This window comes from Phalacrocorax carbo, chromosome 17 (assembly GCF_963921805.1).
Source record: "Phalacrocorax carbo chromosome 17, bPhaCar2.1, whole genome shotgun sequence".
Classification (NCBI taxonomy): Eukaryota; Metazoa; Chordata; class Aves; order Suliformes; family Phalacrocoracidae; genus Phalacrocorax; species Phalacrocorax carbo.
The window spans coordinates 2,803,603-2,817,485 of NC_087529.1; the positions used below are offsets into that span (position 1 = coordinate 2,803,603).

General features: G+C 40.8%; 1 protein-coding gene across 5 annotated transcripts in view; it reads right to left on the minus strand.

Moving 5' to 3' along the window:
• Positions 1-63: 63 nt before the first annotated feature.
• Positions 64-13,883, minus strand: part of NCOR1 (nuclear receptor corepressor 1) — a 73,167-nt gene continuing 59,347 nt past the window's right edge. For 4 of the 5 annotated variants that reach the window (XM_064467936.1, XM_064467934.1, XM_064467935.1 and 1 more), the window contains 13 exons: positions 12,433-12,582; positions 11,712-11,885; positions 11,101-11,266; positions 10,336-10,832; positions 9,755-9,883; positions 9,043-9,200; positions 8,565-8,788; positions 7,998-8,135; positions 5,912-6,054; positions 5,246-5,299; positions 3,944-4,165; positions 3,208-3,390; positions 64-2,980 (listed from right to left, as the gene is read on the minus strand). In XM_064467936.1, coding sequence (XP_064324006.1) covers positions 2,793-2,980; positions 3,208-3,390; positions 3,944-4,165; positions 5,246-5,299; positions 5,912-6,054; positions 7,998-8,135; positions 8,565-8,788; positions 9,043-9,200; positions 9,755-9,883; positions 10,336-10,832; positions 11,101-11,266; positions 11,712-11,885; positions 12,433-12,582 — 2,426 coding nt within the window. In that variant the 3' untranslated portion in view covers positions 64-2,792. The remainder of the gene's footprint in view (positions 2,981-3,207; positions 3,391-3,943; positions 4,166-5,245; positions 5,300-5,911; positions 6,055-7,997; positions 8,136-8,564; positions 8,789-9,042; positions 9,201-9,754; positions 9,884-10,335; positions 10,833-11,100; positions 11,267-11,711; positions 11,886-12,432; positions 12,583-13,883) is intronic. The other variant, XM_064467937.1, reaches the window with a different exon arrangement.

Genomic DNA, 13,883 nt, shown 5'->3' on the forward strand with positions numbered 1-13,883 from the left:
TTGCCTGTTCTCATGAACATAGCTTGATGCTGCAAAACAAGAGGGAGACACAGGAAAAGCAAATGGAGAACTGATCCCCTTTATTGATTGGTCTGAATCCAGAAGTCACTGTCTACTGAAGACATTGTGTGGAAAAAAAAAAAAGTTGAGTTTTATGATGCATGGGGTTTTCAAGTCTTAAATGATTTCATATCAGATCACGAAACATATCAAGATGAAAGCATTGTGAAAGCGCTGATCAGAAATCAGTTAAAAATTTGTAGTAAACTACACTTTGTAAACATGATTTACAAACACCTCCCTGTTTGAAACAGGTCAGATGTAATTCCATACTTGGAGATTACTGGAATTGTGGTAAACCCTAACTTAGGCTCTGGAGAGGTTTGGTTTGTTTTTGGTGTGGTTTTTTTTGTGGGTTTTTTTTTTTGTTTTTGTTTTTTACACTGGAGAAGTTAGAGCTCTAACAAACAAAAAAGCAGCAACATTTTATGTGCAAATGCCACTCAAGCTGTATCTTAGGAGAAAGTGACTATCCTACTTCGGATATCTTGCTGCTGCAGCAGCAATAACATGAAGCGCTGCTATGAACATGCTATACTTACTGTACAGTTAGAGACATTTGTCTGTACATGCCTCTTTCACGTTGTATTTGTTACACTAAGAAAGAACAAGTAAGTTTTAGAATGGAACTTAACTCTCCACTCCAAATTTAAATCTACAGAAAGGGCAGATCAACTTGTTTTCCAGTATATGTTGCTGTGGGAACGAAAAAAGTTAAAATAAGAGCACAGGTCTACAAAAAGGATGAAAAGTTCACTACTTTAAGCCCGAAGGGTAAAGGATGGGAGGGTGAGAAAAAAAAAAAAATCTGTCTTGGAGAAAGACTGCAAGGAGATTTAAGACTGTCAACTCATCTACTCTGATGCAGTGTTTAAAAAAAGTAGCAAAATAATTCTGTATTTGCAATGTGCTGTCAAGTTTCCAAATGAGTTCCTTTGGATTTTTTTCTTTCCCACACTTAGGGCAAAAAGGCTTTCCTCTAAACTATCAAAGTAAATTGGCCACCAACAAACAGTTCTGCACTTCTTCCTGTTTGTAACTGGACCGTTACAGTCCTTCCGTAAGATGTAGAGCTTACACGGCTTAAGGTTACACAGCTGCATTACACCTTCCATACAACGTATCGCAAATACAGTGTTAAGTTAAAAATGTTTCAACTGGAAAATAACTTCAAGGCAAAGACTCTGTTCATCAATGAGATGCAAAAGCAGTTTGGAATCTGACAGACCATGCCACCCCCCCAGCTCAGTGCTGTCTGTAACTCAGTCTTCCCACCCCGGAAGATTTAAATTCACTTCCTGAGGTCAGTGCAGCAAAAAAGAAGATGCTCTTGAAGATGGATGTCAGGACACCCTGTGGTATCCCTGACCAGATGTATGTACACACGAGCTACGAGCATATCATAGCAGGCATTGATAGACGGATGATTAAGGAGACTCTCCTAGTACCATATAAAATTAAAAAAAAAAAATATCACCCTAACAAGTATTGCACACTTAGGGAGTTAAGCCAAGCATTTGTAAGGACTTCCACCAAAAGCTTGCTTATAGGGCTGGGGATGCAGACTTTTAACATAATTAGTACGTAATGATTTTAAAATCAGACTGGAGGAAGGTGAAAATCACAGTACCTATTTCAAACTGGTTGTAACAGAAGCCAAGTAGTTGACTTGTGTGTTGCTCAATTATTCTATAAAGGCATTTTGTTTTATTCCAAGTTGGGATGTAGAGGTTTTTCTTCTTAAAGGATTCATCAACCCACCCAGAGCCTCTGTTCAGATAAGCCATTTGCTGTGGTTAAATATGACAGTGAAATTTAGTAGCCTGTTTTGACTGCATACAATGCAGAAACAGAAGAGACTAAGACAGGCTTTTGGGGCACAGTTAAAATTCCCAGTGTGCATATCAGTGAGGTATGCCTCCAGAAGCTGTTCTTTTTGTTTGGTTGTTTTCTTTTTTTCTCCTTTTAAAAATGAACCGTAACATACCCATGCAATAGTATTTCTGCAGTGTTGCTAAATAAAACCAACTGCACCAAAAATTTACAGTGTGGCAGAATTTAAAATTCAAAGAAATATATCATCTTATTCCAGCGAACCGGACTATGTTAATGTACAGAATTCATTAAGGGGTCAGTCTTAAAAATCAACATTTTCACAAGAGCTTGAACACCAAGAAAGTGTGTCTAGGGGAAAAAAAATTATATAAAAGCACAATGCCTGCAAGAAGTGGCACGGCATTAAATAGGCAATGATGCTAGGCTGGTTGGGAGGCTGGGGTTATGGTTAGGCTAGGCTGGAAGGGAGGCTAGGGTTATGAAGAGTACTCTACACTGGAGAAAATGCTTAAAAAAAAAAAATTACAAAATGACCCCCAAAGTTTAGGCAATGATTTGAACATAAGTACACCAGATACTATAGCAAGGGAAAAAACACTGCAAAAAGTACTCTCTATTTACAGAAGAATGATTTAAAGACATTATGGTTTTCTTTACAAATAGATGTAGAACAGGAATAGTCCACATTTTTAAAAACTCTTTACATATTTATCTTTAGTAAGTCAACCTTCTTGATCACGATCCTCCAACACATGGCCTGTGCAGAAGGCATTTAACGGACTCTCCATTAATTCTTCATTTTGTGGCCCTTGCTCTCTTGGAAAGTCTCTATGGGCACAAGTCAAAAATAGATTTCTTTTTTTGACCCGCAAATTAAAAAAAAATATCTGCATAGTTCAGTCATCACTGTCAGACAGAGTCTCATATTGTGCTGAAAGCAGAGGCGCAGGCTCTCGCTCCCATATCCTGTTCTGTTGGTGAGTGGTTGCTTGGCTCATGGACGGCGGGGCACACGCAATGGATGTTGGCGGTGTACTGCTGAGCATCCTCATCGTCAGCGGGTTGTACGGAAACTGTGTTGAACCTGAATCAAAGAGAGTTTCTCCAAGTCAAAACCATGAGCTGTTCTAAGAGATCTGTCTCTGAAAGGCAGTCTGGTTTTGGTTGTGGCAGCTAGCAGAAAATGTTCCCGAAAATCCTTAGATGCTGTAATCTTTTGTCCAATACACCAGTGTTACAGCATGTCTACATCTGACCTTCCTACAAATATCACATCTGGTTTGTTAAGTTTATAAGAAACCCATTTCTCACCTGTTGATGAAGGCCTGTCTTCCCAGGCCCACACTGGAGTCTGTCTGTGGTAGTCCCCTTCTGAATGTACAGATGAGACAGAAGAAGGTCTTTCGGTTCCCAAATATCCCTGGCCAGGAATTGGAGACTTAGACTTCCTACTGTTGGACTTGCCGATTAGCTTCTGCTTGCTGACTCCCCCTCCTGGAAGCGGAAAGGACAGGTTTTACACAAACGTTACGCTGCATTTTAGCCTACGTTTGTTTCTGTGAATTATCACTTGGCAGCAAAGAGGAGTTTCACACCGGGGCCTCCTGGCATGCTGATTTACTACTATTAGTGACTGTACAGGCCAGTCTTCTAACACACCATTGCTAGAAAATCCCTGTTCTTATCACAGCAGAGTTATATTTCCATTTTTAGGAACTGAGATGTTTTCAGTGCAAGCCAGTTCCCACTGTCACGTGTTCTTTACAGGTGATGTACTACACATGCGTTTTCATGAAGCCACGGAGAAGCTTCAGGTATTGAGTACGCCCCGTTATCTCTTCCCTGTTTCATCAGTGTTGTCATTCTCCAAGAAATTCAGGCTTATGTTCCCGAAGCACCAGTTTGAACACCAGGACTGCTAGATGGAACGGAAATACCATCTCTATGACTTCCAGAGGAAAAACAGTGATTTTTCAGCAGCACCAAATTTATTCAAATCCTTAATTTATTTCAGACCATGAAATATTTAGGAGCTGCAATGCCTCACCTGAATTTGGCGATGGATTAGCTTCTTCCCTGCGCGTCTCATTACTTGCTGATACCGCAGCACTGGAACTGCCAGGTGCTACCGCAATAGATTGTGACATTACAACTCCATGCTCCTCACTCTTGTCATCAAAGTTTCCCATCAATGCTTTCCTAATAATGTCTTCCAGACCCAGATTACTGGCAGGATCTGCAAAGGAATGACCCCTAGAACTGACTGCACCTGGGAGATAAAAGAAAACATACAGGAAAAGGTGGGAGGGGAGGCAAAAAAAAAAAAAAAAGTATCTCGGAGAAATCACAAAGGGGTGTGGGAAAAGATTTGAGAGAGGCAGAAAGGTGGGAAAAAAAAACCCCAAAGATGAGATTTTTTTCAAACGTGAAGCTACGTGCTCCAAAGCAGCTCACGATGGCTACAGCTCAGACGTGCCAGCAAACGCCAAAGAGCTACGGAGTGTTTGCAGGAGGATAAATTTTACTGTTCTTTTGGGTTGTTTTTTTTTTTTAATAGAAAGGAAACTGAGCATGCCGATTGTGACAGTGTATTAAGTAAAATCTGCAGCTATTATTTAGTTTTAAGAGAAGGGGCCAGAAGAATTCTTCTCTCATTAATGATACACACTAGATTGTCTTACGAAGTGTGATACATGGCCAATATTGATTCCAAAAGCTTGTCTTCCATCTAAATGAACGGAGATCAGCACTTTCTCCATTTAAAAGACAGAAGCACTGTACCGGAAGGGGCAGCGACTGGCCAAAATCAGGGGTCGTACCACAGACTGCCTTTACACGATTCAGATTTGGCAGTTCTTATCTCCCACACTGCAGTTCAATTCTCTGCCTCGCTCACCTCTAACACAGTAAAATTATGGGTTATGTTTCATTTCCCCGTCTCGTAGAAAATTATCAGTAAGTATTTTAAATGCACCAGCTTATAAAATAAACAACATTTAATGAACTAAGCTCAAGTTTTGTTAAATAAATTTAAATACAGTGTAGTTCAAGTGAGACGCTAACCAGTCTCATGACTTCTACCTCTGTGTAGGACTTGCAGAGCACAGAAACAAAACATTCTTGCCTAAGTTCCCATTTTAGATGTTTTCTGAAGCCTCCTTTGGTCATTTTGCTTTTCTTTTGATCATTTTTGCTTTACAGGAAACATATTGTCATGTAGGATATTACTTTTTAAATTATTTTCTTCCTCACTTACTGGACTTCCCAAAGCATATAAATGGAAGATATTACACTAGGGTTCCCTCCCCACCCCCGAAACATACATTGTTTCTTTTACTGAAAATCTTACCTGAGGTAGTGACTGCTGGCAAATTGAATATTTCAGTCCCTGGCTGAGCAGTTGCTGCAATTAAAGCACAATATTTCATTGAGTTTTCCAGCACTGACGATGACTACAAGGGATCACTACTGCTCCTAACGCACAAGGTATAATTACTTTGAACTATTTGCAATATTCTGTGTTTTCTTTCTCAGTCTTCTAAGATGAACGCACGCATCCGTTACTGAAACTATATTAAAATATGTCTTTTTAACAGGCATAATTGTAAGGGCCAAGAAAACACAAAACATTCAGTTTCAAGACACCTTTCCAAAAAGGAAAATGTGTAATAGTGTTGATATGAAGCAAACTAAAGGCACAAAGAATAATGTCAGGTTTTAGCAACTCTTGATTATGAGATTTTTCCATGATTTTCAGAATCCGTTTCTATCTCTCAAAAAAAAAAATTGTTAAAAAGCTTAAGTATGCATTACACTAGCATTTAAAGGAAAAAAATAAAAAGGAAAACTAACGATCTTCCAGTTCTTTGGTGGTAAGTTATTGTGTGTTTTTATATTCATAGATTTATATTAATTCATATGTTACTTGAAACTTATTTAGGTTAGGACATCTGTGGATGGCAGTCACATAAAGCTTAAGCTGGAGAAATTCAGTGAAAAGGCAAGTCCAGCATACCCATGTCAGAGTCACCTCCGCCAGACGAGTTCAGCTTTCGAAATATCTCCTGTTTCTTGGACTTTACCATTGGTGAAGTGTTCTCAAGTTTGGTGAAGAAGGAAGGTAGGTAGCTTATACTACCTGGAGAGCGCGAGTCAGTCCTGCCAAGACCAACACACGTCAAAGAGAGAGAACATTTTTCGCGACGTATATTTAAATCTTTCCAAAAGCAGACAGGCAGAAACCGCCAACATTCATACGAGCTTTAAGCCTCTTTCCTCAGCCTTTTTTTTGGGGACCAGACAAATATAATGACTCTGCAGAGCATCTGCTTTTTCAGGTAACTGAGGTTTAAGATCCTACAGCTCACAGAAGTGCCTGTGTCATTGTCTGTGCTGGAGAGCGGTACAGAGACGATGCTCCTACAAATCATCTCGGGGGTGCCTACTTCTGCCTTGCAGCCTGCACGCTGGCTGAAGTTTGCACTGCAAATTGGTAGGTACCAAATGTTTAAGCTAGAAGCCCAAATACTCACCCTAGCTGCTCCTGCTATTTACACATTGCCATTTTTCTTCTCACTCTTGTCCCCAGTATGCCTCCAGAAAGGATGTACTGCTACTTAAGTCCGCTCACCCACCCTATCACACATGGTTCAAACAAATAAGCTGTTTCAGGCATTCTTAGAAACCAAGTAAAACAACCTTACGGACTGGGATCTGGCTCGAGAGGTGCCAGTTAGCCATCCCTGCCCTACGGCACAGATTCAGACCAGGATCCACGTTCCTGTATTCCATACCCCTTATCAATTTTACATTCAAAGTTGCCGGCACACTTTCTGCACATGATTTTGTCACATGGGCATAAAAAATTGCTGAAGTAAATGTCAAATTGACAAGGCGTGTGTTTTATCTTCAGGTCTTAAAATATGCAAATTTTAGGCTGTTCATAAAGATGGTAAAAGTAGTAGTATTCCAATTACAGAATTTTAAGGGAAAAAACCAAACTAAAGCATGAAGAAATTCCGGTGAAAAATCTAAGATAATACCAGGGTCATGAACAATTTGCACTGTTTTCACAAGTGGACAAAAATTATCAACTGCGCATTCACTTGTGACACTTTGAATACTCGAGCTTAAGTAGCAGCAATCTGGCAGATCAGTTTCAATTTAAAAAACAAACCAAAAACCCCACTTAAAAAAATCAGCTAAAGTTAAAAAGACTCTAGGTTTCCTAGGCCAAGATCCTTAAAATTCTAAAAAGTGCTATCTTCCCTGCTACGTTCCTGAAAATCCCTTCGCATCCAGCTAACATCCATAATGGACTGTGACAACCCGGCCAGCAACTGCAGAGTGGAGGGGGACAAGAAAAAAAAAGAATCGCACCAGCATGACCCTTAAATAAGCACATGGTGAGCACGTTGGGTGCTAGTCCTCCTTCAGCAGGCAACCGAGCAAATGACAGGCGCCTCTGTTCCAATGTGCATCTGCCAGACCTTCGAAGACACCAGTGCTGACACAGTCCCGTGTAGTTTTATGTTGCAGATCTGGCAGACCGACAAATAGCCCTGGGAAACAGGGCTGCCTGATGCATGGGCCTCCTGACATCCCCCCTCACGCCTCCTGGAAATTAAGCTCCTTAGCTGAGTGATATTTCACGCGATAAGCTGCTCTAGAATCATGAGGTTTGGAAGCCTGGGTTCCTCCACACTTCACTGGGACAGCATCCAGGAAGCCAATCAGGCAGGAGAAGTCTGAATCATTTAATAAATATCATAGAAAACAGACCTTTCCCGAAAACTGCTTCACTTTCATAGAACTGGCACCCACAAGGAGTTTTGTTATAATGTTTTCTATCAGATGTGAAGTGAACACACTGCTTGCACCAAGAAACTCAAGACAGAACACGTACAGGTGATGTTTCGCTCAGGCTTCCCAAAGCATCTCCCGAGTAGCAGGTTCTGAATGCTAGCGCAAGAAGGATCAACAGCGATTAACAACTTGCCTGTGGCACCAGAGGAAGATTGCTTAAACTGCTCTTTATTAAAGATACTGTTTGCAGCACAAAGATCCAGAATAGTGGTTTTAAAATTCAGTTTTACACATACCTCTGTTCAGTAGGCTCAGTTCTTTGGGAAAGCAAAAGAACATTTTCCTGTTTTTCATGTACAACCGGGACCTGAGGTGGCGAGATTGGCTCATAGGGCTCTGAAGAGACATGACTCCTCTCTGGAGATTTTCCAGGTCTGCATCCATAATTCAGACAGATAAGTGCACTTAATGCATGTAAAGCAGTAGTTAACACATGTAATTGCATTCCAGTTGTTGCATAACTACTTATGTCTACTTATACATATATAACACGCTTCAGTGCGCTTGGCGATCTCAAAAATGTGACTTAAATCTGTTCATAATGACTTTGATAAGTTCTAAGTAATTAAACATCTTCACCCCTCTGAAGACTGGAAATTAAGCGTACAAAGTGAAGGCAAAACAGTTGTAAGCTATGTTACGGAGCCAAGCAATCGTCAAACACAGCACAAGACAGACGTTGCTTAGAAAAGACCAAGAGACACCTCTACTTCTGATCTACATCAAGATTACTGTGCTATTTTTCATAAATACCATGTTTGGGCAATAATTAAATTTGCAGTTAAACTGAACACAGGTATTACCTTCCCCTGGACTTGTCAGACAGGTTTTCAGGTGACACTCTAGCACCTGGCCGCTGATGGTGGACAGGCTGCGACTGCGACTCAGGGCTGTAGCGATTTGATGTCTTTGCCCGGGTAGAAACAGGTGTTGGAGCAGGGGTGGAATTCTGGAATGTAGTGGTGGGAGGCTGCAAAGAGGCCTGAGAAGCTGCCTGGTTTCTAGCAAAGTCTTGTGTAATGATTTGCTGGTTGTGGCCAAAAAGAAAAAAGAATGGAAGGGAGATCTTGGTCAGATATTGGCCAGAGCACACATATCCATGAACTAGACAAATATGAGACCGATTACAACAAATGAGATTATTAGTTTTACTTGACAATATTACACAACAATGTGTCTGAATTTATAATAATTACAGAACTGGTATTATGTTCCAAAACATGTTTTTTCATCATCAAAATATAACTTTTCACATCTGAAAACGTGTGCAAATAAACCTACACAGATGTGATCGGCAAGGGTGATAAGTCGATGGGTCCTGGGCACGTGTGCCATGCCTTCTGCTTGGGAAGAGGGAGGTGGAGGTTGTTGGGGTGAAGGGGGTTCCTGTTGTGTCCTATAGCGGTGAATCGGCCCCTCGTATTGCCTGTTTGGGTCGTCTAGTTGAAGAAGAAAAAGGTCAGTCTGTTAAGATGGTATTACTGAAGCTTCAAGGTTTGCAAGTTCTATGCTTACAAATTTAAAAGATGAGGTGTTTCTGCATCAGATTTTAGGTAGCCTGTGTGATGACCACCTTTTTCCCCCTCCATATATAGACCCTACAATTTAGAACAGATAAATAAATTCCACTGTGCAGGTGAATTTCAGTTCATTTCTCACCTGCAAAGTGTACTGTAATAGTCTGAGCTTTACTAGTAGGTAAAAGGTTGTGGGCACCAATACTAATATGCAATAATTTTGAAGAACATATTGAAAATAAATTTCTTATTAAATCAACTACACTGTAATGTAAAGGAGCACTGTTTAATGATGAGTGCCAGTTCCAATACGTTTGCTCTAGTTTTTCCACATCACTACAACAACACACTTGCAACAGAAGTCTCTGAAATGTTAAGAACGTGGTAAGCAGTCACTTAAAGACTCCTGAGTTCACAGAGCTGGTAAATATATGCAAGATAATTTTGAGAATATTGGCATACGAAGGTAAACTTACTTTCTCCCTGGCTTGGTTTAGGGGTGTCTTGTTGATAGGGCTGTAGCTTTTCTTGAGTAGGTACAGGTGAATTTGCAGGGCTAATCACCTCAATGGCATCTCCAGGAGCTTCATACCGGTGGGAGGATACTGAATATCGAGCAAAGGTTGTGGAATAAGGTGTAAATATCACAGACAAAAATCTTTGTTGCCTATACAGAGCTACACTAGAGCTTCCATTAAAATGGCGTGAAATGAAAGTCAAAACACCGTCCTTCTCTCATAACCATGGTGAAACAAGTACTCCTAAAAAGCAGTATTCCAATGTCAACAAAATAATTTTAGGTTTGCTGACTTCTGATAACGTTAGTTTTATTATCCTGCATTTCATGTTGTAGCACAGAATCCGAGCAAAACAAACAACTCTGACTTTGCAAGAATCTTGGGTCACTATATGCAAAAACTGTATTTGCTTATGGAGCCTCTCTGCTGTGCAGAGCTGAATATTTTATCATTAAATGTCAGAATCATCTCCCGGCTTATTATCTCCCTAATAGGCTATGACAGACAGCAAAGTAGTAGATAGTTACTAAGATACGTACAACTACTGGAAGAATCTGAACTTTGAGAGCCCCTATCTCGTGCATCCTTGTCTGAAGCAATCTGTCGAGTGATGATCACATCTATGAAGTTAGCAGCAGTAATTGTGGTCTTTCCTCGAGTTCTCAGCTCTTCCTCGTACCTGGATTTAGGAGGAGGTCCTTTCTCTTTACCAGCCTCTGAATAGACTACTGATGAAGACTGTCCCTGGGACTTGCCACCAGAAAAATTTGCGGATGTATAGGGGCACTGGACAGGCCTCTTTTCTACCTCCAGTGTCTTCTGTTCCATCTGCTGCTGTTCTGTAACCACAGCTGACCGACGTCCCATATTCTCTTCTATCCTGGTTCCTTCGTGCTTGTTCTCTTTTGCTTTGGCAACTTCCATCTGAGGAGCAGAGGCTGCAGCATCTACTAGTGCTGCAAGGGCATCAGCAGCAGTATTGTAACGGGAAGCTGGCAACCCCTGAGTAATAGAGGGAGCTCCAGGGGTGAGCTGCCTGTTGGCAAACATTGAATATTCTGAATTATATCACATGAAAGAAGAATTAGAACCATACCACGCATACAACAAAGCAAAGCTTTTGTGACACTAATTTCTATCACAACTGGAGTGGGTGAAAACATATTAGATCATTTCCAATAAATTCAAGAGCAATCAGATAGTGGTTATCCTCATCTTGTAGTATTTTCTTCAGGCTAAATGCACCTTTTAATAAGCTCAAATATTAATCAGATATTTCTGCAACAGTAACTTAAGAAACATACATGATACGTAGCTGAGCAGCAGGATCCAAAGGTGTGATTACACTTGTCCCATTGGTTCCTTGAAAAATACTAGGCCTTTGCTGCATTATGTTTTCCTGGCTTCTAACTGAAGGAGATGGGGACCGAACATATCCATGACTGCCCGGTCTGCCAGGCTGCTCTGTACCTGCAGAACATAGAGCGGAGGGGGACAAATGAAAAACATACACAGATCACTCTTACAACAATGCAGAAGTATGTATCAACACCATCTCCGCCACATCCTTTCCCAGTTGCCTCCACCACTCGAGATGTGACTGTATGTATTGAAGGTTTAAATAGTAATATTCCGCTTAAAATGCTCTAAATGACATGCGAGTTGTGCTAGCGATAACTGGGATTCACACCATTCCCTGGCTACTACATTGCTATGAGAGAAGGATCGAGAAGCCTGGTACTTGCTGAAGTTGCAATTACGGCCAGAACTGCTGGGTAACAGGAACCTGGCTTAAGGGCAGACTAAAACCAAACCGTGCCATATGTTGTTAATAAGCTGCACCTTGCTAACAGCGGCTATTGAAAATGAGCAGTTACAGTCTACAACTGATCCAAATGTGACAACGTGCACTCACCTGGTCGAAGATAAAGTTCAGCAGGGACTGAAGCTATTCTCTCCCTCTCTCGTTCTCGTTCTCTTTCCCGCTCTCGCTCCCGTTCCCTCTCCCTTTCCCGTTCCTTCTCCCTCTCCCTTTCCCGTTCCCTTTCAGCATTTGCAGCTGCAGAAGCTGCCAGGTGTGTAGGGTGTCCTGCAAGGTCCACAAGATAAAATGAATAAGCAAAAACAGATACTCAGGTTAAGCATAGTTTGATGTAAACACTTGCCAGTATATTCTGCCATCCACTTAGAGCAAAATTTCCCCAATACATTTTCATTCCACTCAAGACTATCCACTTATCTAGGAAGACAAAAGCTTAACATACAGTGATAGTGGAAAGCTCAACAGCTTTTTACTGAGGTGGTTCCTATACAGTTAGAAACTAGACAGCTTACAGACCCCAATTCCACCTTTCAACGCATGTAATATGGGGTTAGTGAAATCATAATCAAATGACCATAAATAAAGACCTGACAGAATGAGGCAAATTCCAAGTTTGTCAGCGGTCCTTCGGCTGCTAACGTAACTATAAAGGATATCATTAAGAAAACCTTTGCTATCCAAGTAAGAAGTGCGTGCAAAAAGCATCGCCTGAGGAAACATCAAAACATGACGTGAATGAAAGCTAAATAAAGACTGTCAATTATCTCAGCATTTCAGATGATTAGAGACATCACCAAATCGTAAGAGCTCTTACCTGGCGACAGAGAAGCAGGATTGTAAGGCCTGGGAGGGAAGGTGAGCTGGGTGCCGGGGATATAGGTGATTCTCTCCATGGGTGGTGTGCTTGTTCCTCCAGGGTGGGGCACTAAGATAGTGGGAGCCATGTTGTTCAGGTCAATAATTCCTGTTAGGAGATGACACCCATAAAAATGGCCATTCAAGGACAGACCAACTGTCTACACATTATATATTCTGTTCATTGATAACGGTCAGCAGTGAATGTTTAGTGGAAAAAATATAAGAATAGGGCAAGTGCAGGACTATATTCCAGCTGGTTAGACTCTCTTAGATCTGGCACTCAGCAATTTAGGAACATACTAGGGCAGAATTTGCATTTCTAGCACTCCCTTTAATTGCCCCTCAGAAAAATAAATACACTTTGCCTCTACTAAATAATCTCATCTTTTAGCAAAATGGTATCATCAGACATCATTCACTCCCTTTTCCAGACCTTTTAGATTCACAAAGGAAATGAGATGTAGAAATGCACGGGTTCCACAGGAACTCCAACATAACCACATCCAGTAACCAAGCTGGTAGACTGACTATTTCCTGTTCAGTTTGTAACTCCTGGGAGAATGCCACGTAACCCCAAGGACTCATTACTGTTTTATTATTTTGTTCTGAGCCTTTGCTCAACATTTCAATGTGAAAGAGTTCTTCAAACTCATGTCCCATAACGAACATCTGCATCACAGAAATATAAATCTCTCCACAGTGAAGAGGGTTGCAAAGAAATTCCTTTGCTTATCTTCTAAAGCATTCCTTTTGGGTTCTGATGATTTATCAGTTCCTACAGTTTCTTTGCCAAGTTTCTTGCTTCTGGTGTATCTGATGAAGTTACTAGTTCATTTGGCTTTATAAATTTTTTTGACCTCTACGGTCTTACATTTAACTTGTCACAATTTCCATTTTCTTTCTTTGAGGAGTTACACTTTTGCGAGGTGTCTTTTTACTTTGAATAGCTCCTTCCTGCTGCTGTTAAACATCCAGATGGATTTAGGCTTTTCCCCACCCTGCAACAGGTCTCACACATTCGCTAACTCTAACGTAAATCTTTAAAGAATCGCCATGATTTTCACAAACCATACCCTTTTAGCTGTTGCTTTTATTTCCATTTTGAAGAAGCTCTCATTTTGCTATAATTCTCTTTTCCGAAGTTTGAAGACTGGTTAAATATGCTTCTGAATGTCAATTTAAACCAGCATAAACCAGTCTAGCTTCTTGAACACTAATAAGTCTTACAGCTTTCCCTTTAACAATATTGATGACATAGTTTTTTCCTTTATAGCCACAAAAGCCAGTTAGATATACGACAACTCGCCTGCAAACACATCTACACATACACACTTGTATGCATGCATGCACCCATCCAAACACATGTAGTTACACGCAGCAACAAAACCAACCAACCAAGCAACCAAA